The sequence below is a fragment of the Cotesia glomerata genome, linkage group LG5 (assembly GCF_020080835.1).
Source record: "Cotesia glomerata isolate CgM1 linkage group LG5, MPM_Cglom_v2.3, whole genome shotgun sequence".
Taxonomy (NCBI): domain Eukaryota; kingdom Metazoa; phylum Arthropoda; class Insecta; order Hymenoptera; family Braconidae; genus Cotesia; species Cotesia glomerata.
In genome coordinates, this window is record NC_058162.1 from 15,705,268 (window position 1) to 15,719,717 (window position 14,450).

Genomic DNA, 14,450 nt, shown 5'->3' on the forward strand with positions numbered 1-14,450 from the left:
TACTTGAGCTAAAATCTTTCTTTCGCTGGCGTTAAAATATAAAAAAAATCGGCTTAAAAAATGTTCATCCAGCATTAACTGTTCCCATGATATAGGTGGTATATAGCCAGGAGTACCACAGCTGGCAAATGATATATTTCGCATCCGTATTTTTCCTCGTCCTATTTTTGTTCTCACAGCAGTGTTGGTATTGCTTGAACTTTTACTGTTGACAACATTGACGGAATTACTGAGTGACATGGGTATACTTCTGCTTGGCTTCTCCGGAATTTGATTAGCATTAGTGTTTTGAATACTCATATAAGTAACACCACCTCCGCCACCACCTCCGCCACCACCACCACCACCACAAAATACGTTCGTCACACGTTCCATTACACTCGTTTTTCCACCTCCTGCAATTTCAATCAATGCAATAGTTAGACAAAATTTATGAGTTTTCATAAGAGAATTAAAAACTTTGTAACAGGGTAAAATTACCCTGAGTCGATATATCACCAGATATCGATAATTTTACGACGCAGCACTGGCGCGTCTCGATCTTCGGACCTAAAGAGGGAGTAGGAGGGGGTAGTTTGGGGTTATTATATAGGTGAGACATGCATTATGTCAGGGAGAAGTAGTGTAACCGCCAGACAGTGTGCCACAGAAGTCAAGAGGGACCGATCCCCGAAGTAGTTACCTATCGACAGAAGCCAATAACATCGAGGACTTCGACTTGAAGTAGTCAAATAGATCGTCGTATATTCAACAAGGTATCAATAATTACTCTGTGGGCCAGGAGTATACCGCGGGGTTTATACTTGATTTACTTCTTCTCTGATTAATTATTCATCATTTATTATTTAATAATAATTCAATAGTTAATTGCAATTGATTTATATTCGTTAGTTGGAGTTGAGTGTCCCTCAAGGGGATTTTTACCCGAGGACTACTCAGAGACCTTGTGGTGTAAATTGTCGTGAGAATTTGGTTTATAAAAATAATTTACTCGATTAATTGTTAACAATTTTTGAACATTTGAAAAATCGGTTTTAGTTGCATATATTTTATTTAATAAAATAAAAACCAAATAATAAAATCTTCGAGAAATTTCCATTGTCTTCTCACGGACTAGTCAAGCGTCGGTTGAATCGTACAACGCAGTTAATTCGTACCCAAGGTCAAAATCTACTACGCACTAACGAATATTGGCGTCCATTTTGAGCGCGCAAATTTTTGTCGAATATATTACTCGATAATTTATTATGAATAATTGAATTATTATTATTAATATTATTTATTGCAAGGTTATTAATTATTTATATAATATTAATTATTAAGAATTTATTTACTGAAATTTCAACGCAATTGAGACTGATTTACCCGTGGATAATTTTTCGCTAATTTATTTTTATATTGAGATAAATTATTTAATAATTATTTATTAAATAATAACCGGAAAATTCCACGTGGTTATTTTCATATTTTTAACTTAAGTTCTTGGTTTTTTTTAATAATTTAATTTCATCATTTTGATAAAATTCTTAGAATTTATTTACCAGCGTGGATGTCAAGTCCAGGAATATTTAGTTAAATTTATATCGAATATTCTTAAGAATTTATTTAATGTTGAGTATTAAATTTATGATTGTCTTTGTATAAATTCGTGCGGCCAATTTTCGTTTGAATTTTTTGGGAATGAATTTATACGTCGAATATTCTTTAGAATTTATTTAATGTTGAGTGTTGAATTCGTGATTGATTTTGAAGAAATTTATGCGTCGGATTTTAGTTTAGATTTTGGGAATTAAATTACACCGGCACACAAAAAAAAAAAAGTTGTCTGTACTTGGGACGCGCCACATATATTCCCATGTAATTTGACCCGCTGAACCCGAATTTGAGGTCCGTTTGGCCCCTACACCCTAGGATTTTGAGAAAACTGTAAAAAACCGAAAAAAAACGGGAAAATTGGGGGTTTTGGTGATTGAAAAATTTTTTTAGATTCTAACTATGCATGATTTTCATGTATTTCGATCTGCTTTATACTTATCTGAAGTGTACTCAGACCAGCAGCCATTAAAAGTCTAAGTAAATCCCGAAAAACCCATGAAAATTGCGAAAAAAAACAAAAAATTCCCAATATTGTGATAAAAAAAATGTATTGAGCTAAATATATGATGATTTTCATGTAGGTTTATCGACGACATATAAATCTCCAACTTTTATAACTCAGACGTCTCGAAAACATCAAACAAATGTGCAAAAACCCCGAAAATTGGAAAAAATCAAATGTAATATAATAAAAATCAAGTTATTATTCAAAATAAATAAAAAATCATATCATTCGATCTGTGGTGCATAAAAAAAAAGTATTTCGTCTTAAGACTTAAAAAAAATTAATTTTTTCGGAAAATATCATCAAAACCCTTTGGATTTGAATTTTAATTCGTTCTCCGCTTATATCTCACCCTTTTATCTTCAAACGTCCTGCATAAAGGGTTTCTCTTTCGTTTCCTCTCTTCTTCGGGTAAATCTCTCTTCAGAGTCCAACAATGATCTACCATCATATTGACATCCACTCATGTTTTGATGGAATGTTTCTTCTCTTTCTTCACTGAAATTACCAAGATTTTCAGGAAAGTGTGAAAGATGAGATTGTAAATAGTGCAATTTTGTATTCACATTCCCTAAAAAATTTCGAGATACTTCCTTAAAACTTCCCCAAGCTGCTCTCTCAATCTTGTGCATCTCATACTCAAGATTAGCATCCTGGAATTGAGTCCGAATTTGGGGTACATAAAAAATTCCTTCTTTCAATTTATTGTCACTTATAGCTGGAAATTTTTCGTCCAAGTACTTAACACAGTTGCCATTTTTATCGAGAGCTTTGACAAAATGCTTCATAAGGTCAAGCTTGATATAAAGTGGTGGCAGCAAGTACTTGTAAGGATTAATGAGAGATTCTCGCATAACGTTGTGAGAACCATGATTCAAATTCTTTCTTGTTGGCCGTTCTTTTCTACTGTAGGGAATTTTCCGATCGTGACTATCCTACAAACATACAAGAAGGGATATATTGTGAACCAGATTGTTGGCTTAACTAGTGTAGCAATTTTCAGATCACCACAAACTTTTCAATGATTTTTGGTCAAATGAGCTACTGGAGTCGGTGCTTTGAGACTTCGCTTAGACAAAGCAATGAAAAACTTTCACTCCTCGTCCTGAAAGTGTTCGGCTTTAACTCATCAATCAAACTTCTTACATCTGAACAGTCCACTAATGAATTTTCGCCGTTTTAAAAATGTTATCAGATTTTTTTCCCTATCACGATAAAAATAAGCTGTTGTATTTTTAGTTAATAAATTTTTTTTCTTTAAGCTGATGTTTCAGGGTTTTCACTTCTAGGAACTTTTTGGGCTCAGAATCGATTTCTTGCTTAAATGCTTGTGCCTGTAACCAGGGCACCTCCACGTGGTGACGGCGGGCAACAGGACCGTCTGGCATAGTCCCTGGGTTAACGGCTTGAATGCCGTCATGGCAGGCACAAGTAATAAGTGTTTTACGATGCAGGGACCCGGAATCCCAGTATCGGCGTCTGGTCAGAGTGAGAAAGCAGGCTCGCAGGCGTCGTCATCAAGTGACTGCAGCTCTTCATTAGTGGGTGACTTGGCTTCTGAAGCGTTTAATATGACAAGAAGTGTCTCTCACATATGTAACAAAAACTCCAATTGCTTCTGTTACATATGTGGAGAATTTGAAGTAACGAAAAGTCGTAGATCTTTTTCAAACAAATTGAAAAATGTCTACGAAACCTGCTTCGGTATCCAGATTACGAACTGGGAAGCAACTTGGGTACCACATTCACTTTGCAATCGGTGTCACACGATGCTTACTCGTTGGGAGCAGACGAAAAGTAAACAGTGCTTGAAATTTTCAAAACCTGTGATTTGGTCTGCACCAACGAGTCAAAAACTGCTCTTTTTCCACGACGGACGTTTCAGGTTTTTCTTCGACAACCAAACATAAAATTCAACATGCCACCGTAGCATCAGTTGGGCCAGCAGACAAGGTTTTGAATGTCGAAGAACCTGCAGCTCCTGAACCAGTGAATGAACATGAAGAGATGGAAGTTGAAGATAACTTTGAAGAAATCGATCCTGAACCCGAAGAGATCCATTCTGAGGATGAAGAATACATCCCGAGTGGTGTTCCTAGAAGTAAAGACCCTGAAGTCTTCGATCAACTTGAATTGAATGACCTTGTACGAGACTTAGGACTATCTAAGGTAAAAGCTGAACATTTAGCCTCAGCTTTAAGGAAAAAATTTATTAGCTAAAAATACAACAGCTTATTTTTATCGTGATAGGGAAAAAGAGTTCCGGAAGTATTTTACAAAAGACAGCGAAAATTCATTTGTGTACTGTTCAGATGTAAAAGGACTGATCGATGAGTTGAAGCCAAACACTTACAAAGACGAAGAATGGAGGCTTTTTATTGACTCCTCTAGGCGAAGTCTTAAAGCTGTGCTTCTTCATAATGGAAACTTATTGGCACCGATTCCAGTAGCTCATTCGACTAAACTAAAGGAGACTTATGACAATTTACAGGTTGTATTAGATAAAATAAACTATTCAGAACATCAATGGAAGGTTTGTGGTGATCTGAAAATTGCAACAATATTGCTAGGCCAACAATCAGGGTTCACAAAGTACCCCTGCTTCTTATGTTTGTGGGATAGCCGAGACCGAAAGAATCATTACATTAAAAAGAATGGCCAACAAGAACAAATTTGAATCCTGGTTCTCACAATGTTACGCGACAATCTCTAATTGATCCTTCCAAGTACTTGCTGCCCCCACTTCATATCAAGCTTGGCCTTATGAAGCAATTTGTCAAAGCTCTGGATAAAGATGGAAACTGTTTTAAGTACTTGGGCGAAAAATTTCCAGCTATAAGTGACGCTAAATTAAAAGAAGGAATTTTTGATGGACCCCAAATTCGGACTCTATTCCAGGATGCTAATCTTGAATATGAGATGAACGAGATTGAGAGAGCAGCTTGGGGAAGTTTTAAGGAAGTATCACAGCAATTTTTAGGGAATACTGAAATTGATAACTACGCAACTTTAGTTGACGAGTTGTTATACAACTATAATACTTTAGGTTGCTTAATGAATACAAAATTGCACTATTTACATTCTCATCTTTCACACTTTCCTGAAAATCTTGGTGATTTTAGTGAAGAGCAAGGTGAGAGATTCCATCAAGACATTAGTGTGATGGAAAAACGATATCAAGGAACGTGGGATGTAAATATGATGGCAGATCATTGTTGGACTCTGAAGAGAGATTTACCCGAAGAAGAGAGGAAACGAAAGAGAAACCCTTTATGCAGGACGTTTGAAGATAAAAGGGTGAGATATAAGCGGAGAACGAATTAAAATTCAAATCCAAAGGGTTTTGATGATATTTTCCGAAAAAATTAATTTTTTTAAGTCTTAGGACGAAATACTTTTTTATGCACCACAGATCGAATGATATGATTTTTTTTTATTTATTTTGAATAATAACTCGATTTTTTATTATATTACATTTGATTTTTTTCCAGTTTTGGCGGTTTTTGCACATTTGTTTGATGTTTTCGAGACGTCTGAGTTATAAAAGTTGGAGATTTATATGTCGTCGATAAACCTACATGAAAATCATCATATATTTAGCTCAATACATTTTTTTTTATCACAATATTGGGAATTTTTTGTTTTTTTTCGCAATTTTCATGGGTTTTTCGGGATTTACTTAGACTTTTAATGGCTGCTGGTCTGAGTACACTTCAGATAAGTATAAAGCAGATCGAAATACATGAAAATCATGCATAGTTAGAATCTAAAAAAATTTTTCAATCACCAAAACCCCCAATTTTCCCGTTTTTTTTCGGTTTTTTACAGTTTTCTCAAAATCCTAGGGTGTAGGGGCCAAACGGACCTCAAATTCGGGTTCAGCGGGTCAAATTACATGGGAATATATGTGGCGCGTCCCAAGTACAGACAACTTTTTTTTTTTTGTGTGCCGGTGTTATTAGTCGTGCAAATAATTTTTATAATTTAATTGCTAGCTGATGACTGAAATAATTAAGTAGAAATTCAATGTAATAATTTTCTGGAATTAATTTTCGTTAATAAATTTTATAAATAAAAGTAAAGTAAATTTGGGGTATGTGTGGAGATGTGTGGGTTATGTGTGTGAAAATTTACAGGGTATGTGTGTGAGCTGCAGGCAGTCTCAGTTTACGTTGCGTGCACTAGGCTGAGGCTTCTGTTTGTTGTGTGATAAAGACGATCCTCGTGCATTTCGTTCTCCGTGCGGGGTCACTAATACGTTTAGTTAGTTAGTCAAGTTTGGTATTGTTACATTGGGTTAGCCGCTCGTCAGGCCAGACGAACTCTGTCACACAGTGCGTTCCTAGTGCAGAGTAACTCTAACTGTAAAAAGTTAGTAAGAACTAATATTATAGTTTTAAGTTAATTATAGTGTGCGTGAGTGTGTGATTAAAGTTGTTAAATTGTTTTGTTAATAAATTTTTGGATCCATTGTTAAATAAAAATTTATTTCTTTCACAGCACCTTCCTACACTCTCTCTACCCTGTAAGATAAGCTCTCGGCTCTGGAACCGGTTCCAGGAACCGTGAGAAAAATCCTGGTGGCGCCCTTTTGTTTATGAATATTAACTTTCAATTTTGTTTAGCTATTGTTTTATTTAATTTAATTTGAGGGGCCAATTAAGCGGAATAAAAACCCGTTACAACTTCCTCGTAGCCAAAAAGTTATCAGCTAAAGTGGAATCATTCGATGTCAAATCGCCTAATAGTTGGAATCGACCCCTTTTGATTTGGACAAAGGCCTTCACCAGATAAGCGGGAGTAAAATCCCCTTATTAGAATCAGGCTAATTTTTAACTTCCCGCTAAAAAAATCGGGAAGTTATTGGTTTTACCCCGTTTTGCAAAAATTGAGTTTTTATCAGATCTCGACGTTTAAAGGTCACAGCAAACTTCCCTGACTATCCCCGCGAGGGTGTCACTATGTATCTATGTATTATGTATGTATGTATGTATGTATGTGGGTGGGTGTGTATGTGTGTGTGTGTGTGTTTTTCCCCCTTAGGAGGGGGGGGGGGAATCCTTTTTACGGATTCTAGTCATAGCTGTTTGGCCTGGATATGTGGCGACTCGACGAAGCGTCATACTCAAACTCGACGCTGACGCCCCTACCCACTAAATCCTAAACCCCTTTCTCTTCTATCCTCTGATCCCCAATGGTACCATCGTAAGGCATTTCTTCACGGGGGGAGGAATTAGCTGCCACTCTTCCTTCTGGTGGCTAAAATGTTACTTCTTCCTTCTAGATTCTGTCTTTCGCTCTTTTCCTCTCAATGGATCGCAACTCTGTAAGCACTTTTGTAGCAAAAGTGCTTGTGGCGTTCCAGGCAGCTTCTGACGACAACATTGCTTCTACTATTGACTCTGGTTGGGTTCTCTTTTTCAGAATCTTCTCTAACTCATCGCGCTGTTGGTTGAAACGTGGAGACACAAAGAAAACATGCTCCACATCTTCATTGACCCCTGGACAGAACGGGCACTCTGGGGTATCATTGTGCTTAAAGCGATGAAGATACTTCCGGTAACATCCGTGTCCTGATAACATTGCGTTAAATAATAGTTGATCTCACCGTGACTCCGGTTGAACCACACATCAATCCGAGATATGAGACGGTACGTCCGGCATCAGTCGTGCGAGACTAGCCCTCACTACTGACGCTTTGGCACTGACATGTTCTACTTGCTGCTTGAAGTTGAGTCGGGCATCAAGCATCACTCCCAAATATCGGATATAAGGTTGTGATGTGATTTCTTGTTCACCGACTTTCAGCTTAATGGTCTCTACCACTTTTCTGCTGGTAATAAGCACTGCCTCAGTCTTGTGTTGCGCCAGTTGCAGGTTCACTACGTCTATCCACCGGTTAACGTGCTCAAAAGTGAGATCGAACAGCTACGTCATCTGCATATGCTACGAGTTTGACGTTTCTTGGCAGAGTTAGTCTTAATAGACCGTCATACATAATATTCCACAGGAGCGGGCCTAGAACTGAAGCTTGTGGTACACCTCCAGTAATATCATACTCCCTCGGACCGTTCTTCGTGTCATACTTCAGGACCCTGTTTTCAAAGTAGCTTGCTACGATCTTAAGTAGGTATTCTGGTACATTTTTTTCTTAGAGGGCCTGCATGATGCATTCCCAATTGGCGGAGTTGAAGGCGTTTCTGATGTCTAGAGTCGCCACCAGGCAATACTCCTTCGTTTCACCCTTCCATCTGGTTCCTGCGATTGTTTCCTTGGCCGTATCAACAACCAGTTTGATTGTGTCCAGGGTTGATCGTCCTTTCCGAAATCCATACTGATTGTCTGCCAGGAGTGGGTCGACTACTGCTTCAATTCTCTGGTGAATTATGCGTTCAAATATCTTACTCGCTGTATCTAGCATGCAAAGTGGGCGGTAAGATGACGGTTCATCCGGTGGCTTTTTCCCTTTAGGAAGCAGCACTAACCGTTGCTGTTTCCACTTTCTAGGAAAAATCCTTTCTTTGAGGCAGGTGATGTAAACATCCAGGAATAATGCCGGTGCTGCCTTTATAGCTGTTTTTAAGGCAATATTAGGGATTCCGTCTAATCCTAGTGCTTTATTATTCCCTACGCGGTTGCAAACCTCCGTCAGTTCTTCTTCCGTGACAGGTGGAATGTCCTCCAGTTCGCCTTGAGCTAACTGGTAAAAAAGCTCGCGTTGCTGCGGAAACAGTGCGGTAACGATTCTCTGCAGAAGTTGTGGGCATGTGGGTGCCGGCATTTGTTTGACTTTTAGGTGAGTCATGACTACCTTGTACGATCTACCCCACAGGTTTTTGTTAACCTCGTTGATGAGCTCTTTCCAGCATTGCCTCTTCCTATTTTTGATGGCTTTGTTCAATGATCGACGGGCTTTTTTGTACTCTGCGACCAGCTCCGCAAAATTAGGTCTTCGATAGCCACGCTGGGATATTCTTCTTTTCTTTAGACACTCTTTCCGAAGAACGCTGATGTGGTCGTTCCACCAGTGTACTGCCGGGCGTTGGCTTATGCTGCGTTTCCGAACCATACTTGCATCACAGTCCTGGACAACTCTTTTCATCAGGTCCTTGGTCATTTCTTCTGCAGATCCAGTAGTAATCAGTTCACTATTCAGGGCTATTATCAATGTGCTTGTGTCAAAAGACTTCACTTTCCATCCAATAGTATTGATTGACTTGATTGGTCGTCTGGTATTCCGGGCATGTGATATTTCCCAGAGAATCGCCTTGTGGTCGCTGGCTGTGTAGACATCCATCAACTTCCAGTCGTATTTCCCACTGATGAGGCTGCTGCTGACGAAAGTGAGATCTACAATAGAGTTTGCTTCTCCTTTAGTATAGGTTGGCGTATCACCACTGTTGAGCTGGACTACATCTAGTGTAGTAAAAGCTTCTAGTAGAGCTTTTCCAGCAAGCTCATATCAGCCGTGACCTGAATCGTCGGAAACTACGATACAGGTTCCGGTCACTCCCAGTGGGTCACAGCAGAGAACGATCGTCTTGCTAGGTCAGTTAGTGTGACCAACCCATTACAGGGGAGTTTTGTCCACGGGAGCTTATTTTGTTTGGTTATTTTGCTTGGCTCCTACCCGCTGTACCTCATCAACTAAGAGATTAAGTGTCATCCAAGGACAGCGAGCATCCTCCCATCCGCTCGGGGAGACGCGTCCGGTAGCAGTTTCTCCTCAGCCCCGAATGTGTGTGTGTGTGTAAGTATGTATACCTCTTATACTTTTGAACGGTTGAACCGATTTCATCGCGGTTGGTGCCATTCGAAAGGGCTTCGCCAAACTTAGATTTCCTGAAAATTTAAACCGATTCGGACCGATGTATTTTGAGAAATTTGGAGAAATATAAAAAAAAATAGGAAAAAAATTTTTTTCAGAAGTGGTGTTTATGGAATAACTTTCAAACGGCTCTACTGATCGATTCCAAAAACTAATCAGCTCTTAATTTTGAAAAACCACGTCGATTGGAGCTAATCCGGTCAAAATCGGTTGATTCGTTCAAGAGATATCGTGCAGGAAAAAAAACCCAAAAAAGTGTTTTTTCGAAATTACTCCGAAATTTCTTGTTTGATCAATTCAAACTTAAAAATTCTTCATGAGGCTTGAAAAACTTCGTCGAATGCTGCAAACCGCAAGAAAATCGGTTAATTCATTCAAAAGTTATTGCAGTTTGAAAACTCAAAAAATAGTGTTTTATCAAACTTCTATTAGACTTTTGAGCTCGAAAGCATAGAAAAGTTAACTCTTTGAGCTTGGAGAGCTCAAAACAAGACAAACTGTATTTTTGAGCTCGAAGAGCTCAAAAACGGCATAAGTGCAATTTTAAGCGTCCAGGTATGGAATTAGCGGGAAGTTGCAGGGATAGCCTTCAGGGTCAACCGTCTTCATAATTACTTTTTCTGAAATACCTTATACTGTGGATAACATCTCAGCCCAGTTTCAACTCTAAAATATCACGCGATTTTTAGTAAAAAAAAAAGTTTTTTTTTTTAAATCCATTTTTCTCCGATTCTACTTGACAATATTAAAAAAAGTGTTTATGGATTTTAAGATATCACTAATTAGTATTCCTAGAAAAATTTTCTCGATAATCGGGTAAATTGGTCATGGGTAATAATGCGATTATATTTAAGAAAAAAATTTTTTATGCCAAAAACGTATGGTACACCTTAGTTTTTTTTTTTTTTGCACGTATTACTCTAATATTGACCCACAATATATATTTTTTTAAGATTTTTAAAATATTAGACGATAGTTTAAAAAAATGAAATATTCTTAAAACATTTTTTTTGCCTCAAATTCCTTAAGTACAGTCATGTAATTTTCTATATATTATCCCCTCGTCTCAGTTTACAAAATATATTTTTTGATATATCAACCGCGAAAGTTGGATTTTTGAGCAACAAACAGAGAGCGCAAAAAATAATATTTCTGGCAATCTATAGTTTAGTTAATTTACATCGTACTAGTATCGAAAAGTAACTTTTCTCTCTCTATCTTTCTCTACAGTTATGCACGACTACGCTAAAATATGCAATAGGTATGTCGAATTATCTTTTAATTTGACAAACATCCGCTGGGTGGAGTACAAATCTCAAAAAGAATCTTAGCGACAGTTTAATCTTGTAAACAACTTCAACATATAATTTTTGTGCCTTTAAATAAAATAAATAGTAATTTAACATTCTTGATTGTTCGCTCAAACCCAACTTCCGCAATTGATATGACAAAAATTATGTTCGATACTTTATGCTCAAAGGTAGGGACCCTGACAAACTTGAAGTGAAGGCACACGTTTGAAGCTATATATATATATATATATATATATATATATATATATATATATATATACTAGCTGACCCGGCAAACGTTGTTTTGCCATATAAATAATTTCCTAGTAACTTCTAGTGTAGACAAAAAATAGCTTACTTATTGTAAGTATGTATGTATGTTAGAATGTGTATATTGTATGTATGTAAGAATGTGGTATATGCGTGAAATAAGCATGGAGCGCTGTGAACGATGAGGGAATATAAAAATAACAAAAGGCAAACATTATTTTTAAGTTATTATAATTTATTCCTTAAAATTATATATTATTAATTAAACAATTACGACAGTGACACTATTAAACAATATCAATCTCTTAATGCTATAGCGTGAACAATATTTTTTGTTAGTCCATCTTTAGCTAACACAAACAAACTGGATAATTTACCCGTTCGAGAGCATGCCACGTATAATTGTCCGTGTGAAAAACATGGTGTTCTCAAATCTAATCCACAAACAGACATCGTTTGACCTTGGGATTTGTTGATAGTCATTGCAAATGCCAATCTAATCAGAAACTGAATACGTTTTAATTGAATTGGCACATCTGTAGGTATAATAGGAATCCGTGGTATGAGTATATTTTCACCTCTGAACTTGCCATTTAAAATCCTGGCTTCGATCACGTTTTTCATTAATTTTTGAATGACTAATCGCGTACCGTTGCACAGCCGGGGCGGGTTCAAATTACGAAGCAAGATAATTGGAGATCCAACCTTTAATTGTAAATTATGCGGTGGCATGCCTGGCAAATCCAGTGAGTTCAAAAACTCTGTAGGAAAATTTACTGCTTCGCTGTCGTCGCAAACTGTATCAATAGATTTATATGATACCAAGTTCCCTGGCAACAACATTTGTATCTTCAGATTTAAATTGTCAACGTCTACATTTTTTGCCGCTAAAATCGCTCTTTCTGCAAGCCACTCATGATTTATGTACTGTGTGTGTACATCGGGAAATATTTGTTCAATGAGAGTATCTTGCGAATCAGCGATTGTGCAGAAATCGGTCGGTAATTTTACGTATCCAGTTTCATCTATAGCAACTTTTCCATCACCGATATCTAAGAGTTGTTTTGAAAATGTTTCAGCGGATGGATCTTGAAGCATTTGAACGCGCATATTTATTTTTAGCTGTAATTTTTTAACATTACGCCACAATGCAGATGATTTTAAGCAAGCGTTGATCTCATCAGCGTATGTTGAACGTGGAATGACTGGAAGTGTTTGTCTGAAATCACCTGAAAGGACCAACAGAGTTCCGCCAAATAGTTTGTCACTGTTTTTAATATCTTTAATCACTGTTTTTAATATCTTTCAATGTCCTGTTCAACGCCTCAAGTGAATGTTTGTGTGTCATAGTACATTCATCCCAAATAATAATTTTACACCGTTTCAGCACAGTGGCCATGGACGATTGTTTCTTAATGTTGCATACTGCGTCAGGGTTATTCTGAATATTTAGTGACAGCTTAAATACTGAATGAGCTATTCTACCTCCATCCAATAAAGTTGCTGCAATGCCCGATGATGCAACGGCCAATGCGATGCCATTATTTGATCGTATTTCAGCAAGAATTAGCGAAATAACGAATGTTTTGCCAGTTCCACCCGGTAAATCCAAAAAGAAGAACCCACCTTGTCCAGCTGAAACTGCGAGCATAATGCGATCATAAATGGTTCTTTGTTCCTCATTCATTAGTGGGACATTGCGGGCAACAATCGCTGCCATTTCTACAGTACTGTACTGCAGTTCACGATTCATTTCAATATTCATTAAATCAGATGCAGTTCGATTTGGCGAATTCATACCGAAATTACTAAGTGGTAAATTGGCAATAACAATGCAAAGATCCTCAATAGCAATCAATGCTTCATTGTACATTTCGTCGCTGAATGTTATGGTTAGATCGTGGCACCGTATACGATGTTGATGCAATATATCATCAGTCATTGAATCTTTGTGATTTTCTCATAATATCTGTGCTCGGGCTGGGAAACATGTAGTCAACACTATAGCGAATAGTAGACGAATTTGTATTGCTGTACAGTTCAATGCAGCTTCAGCAAGCATGCATTCCCACTGGTTGTCGTCTTCCAGCAAGCTGAGTGCAAGGCATGCATCTTTATACGTTGTATATTGTTGCCCATTCACTTTACGTATATCTTGAAATGATAATGGGCCAATAACATTAACCAACAACAGTCGAAGATAAAAGCACTCCGTGTGTCTTGGATTGACTGTAAATAATCGCCCCAAGGCGTTTGATTTAAATAAACTGAGACATGCAGCAACTGGTGAGCCTTGCTTGCGGGGCATCCATGTTTTTGTTTGAGTCCATGTGAAATAGCGTGGTACTTGTGAATAGAGTAATGTTCGTACAAAGGCACCACAATCATCCGCACGATTACACAATTCAAAAAATGCAGTGAGTGTAGTTTTAGGTGGATTTATTGCACGATCAATCGCTGTCTCGTTCGTGAAAAATACACGCTGACCGTTTTCAAGATGGATGGCTAATTGAACAACTGCTGGATCCCGTTCATGAATTGGAAAACCAAAGATACGCCAAGCAGCTTCATTGGAGCTGATGTACCGACCAATTTGGTAGAGCGTTATTTCATCGTTTTTATTCACTGGAGGAGCATTCACATTAGTATTTTCCACTCTAAACACAGCCATATCACTGTCTTTATGGACATACTTGCAAATGTATTTGATGCTCTTCACAGAACTGCAGAACTCAACATTAATATGAGCATTATATGTCTTGCTCAACAGAGGCGAATATGGCACCACCCAACGATTGTCAATATCAATGTCTGTGTTGATGATATTTTTAATAAATGATTGTCCGCCATTTTCAGGATTTCTTCGACGATATATTGGGTATCCGTCGACATTTGTGACCGTATCATTGGTAAAATCTTTAGGGAAATTTTTAGTACATTTTCCATCAGCCATGCAAGG

General features: G+C 37.6%; 1 protein-coding gene across 2 annotated transcripts in view; it reads right to left on the reverse strand.

Annotated features, from left to right (window-relative positions):
- Positions 1-14,450, reverse strand: part of LOC123264925 (F-box/LRR-repeat protein 16) — a 367,204-nt gene that overhangs the window by 249,327 nt on the left and 103,427 nt on the right. For both annotated transcript variants that reach the window (XM_044728457.1, XR_006509449.1), the window contains exon 2: positions 4-395. In XM_044728457.1, coding sequence (XP_044584392.1) covers positions 4-395 — 392 coding nt within the window. The remainder of the gene's footprint in view (positions 1-3; positions 396-14,450) is intronic.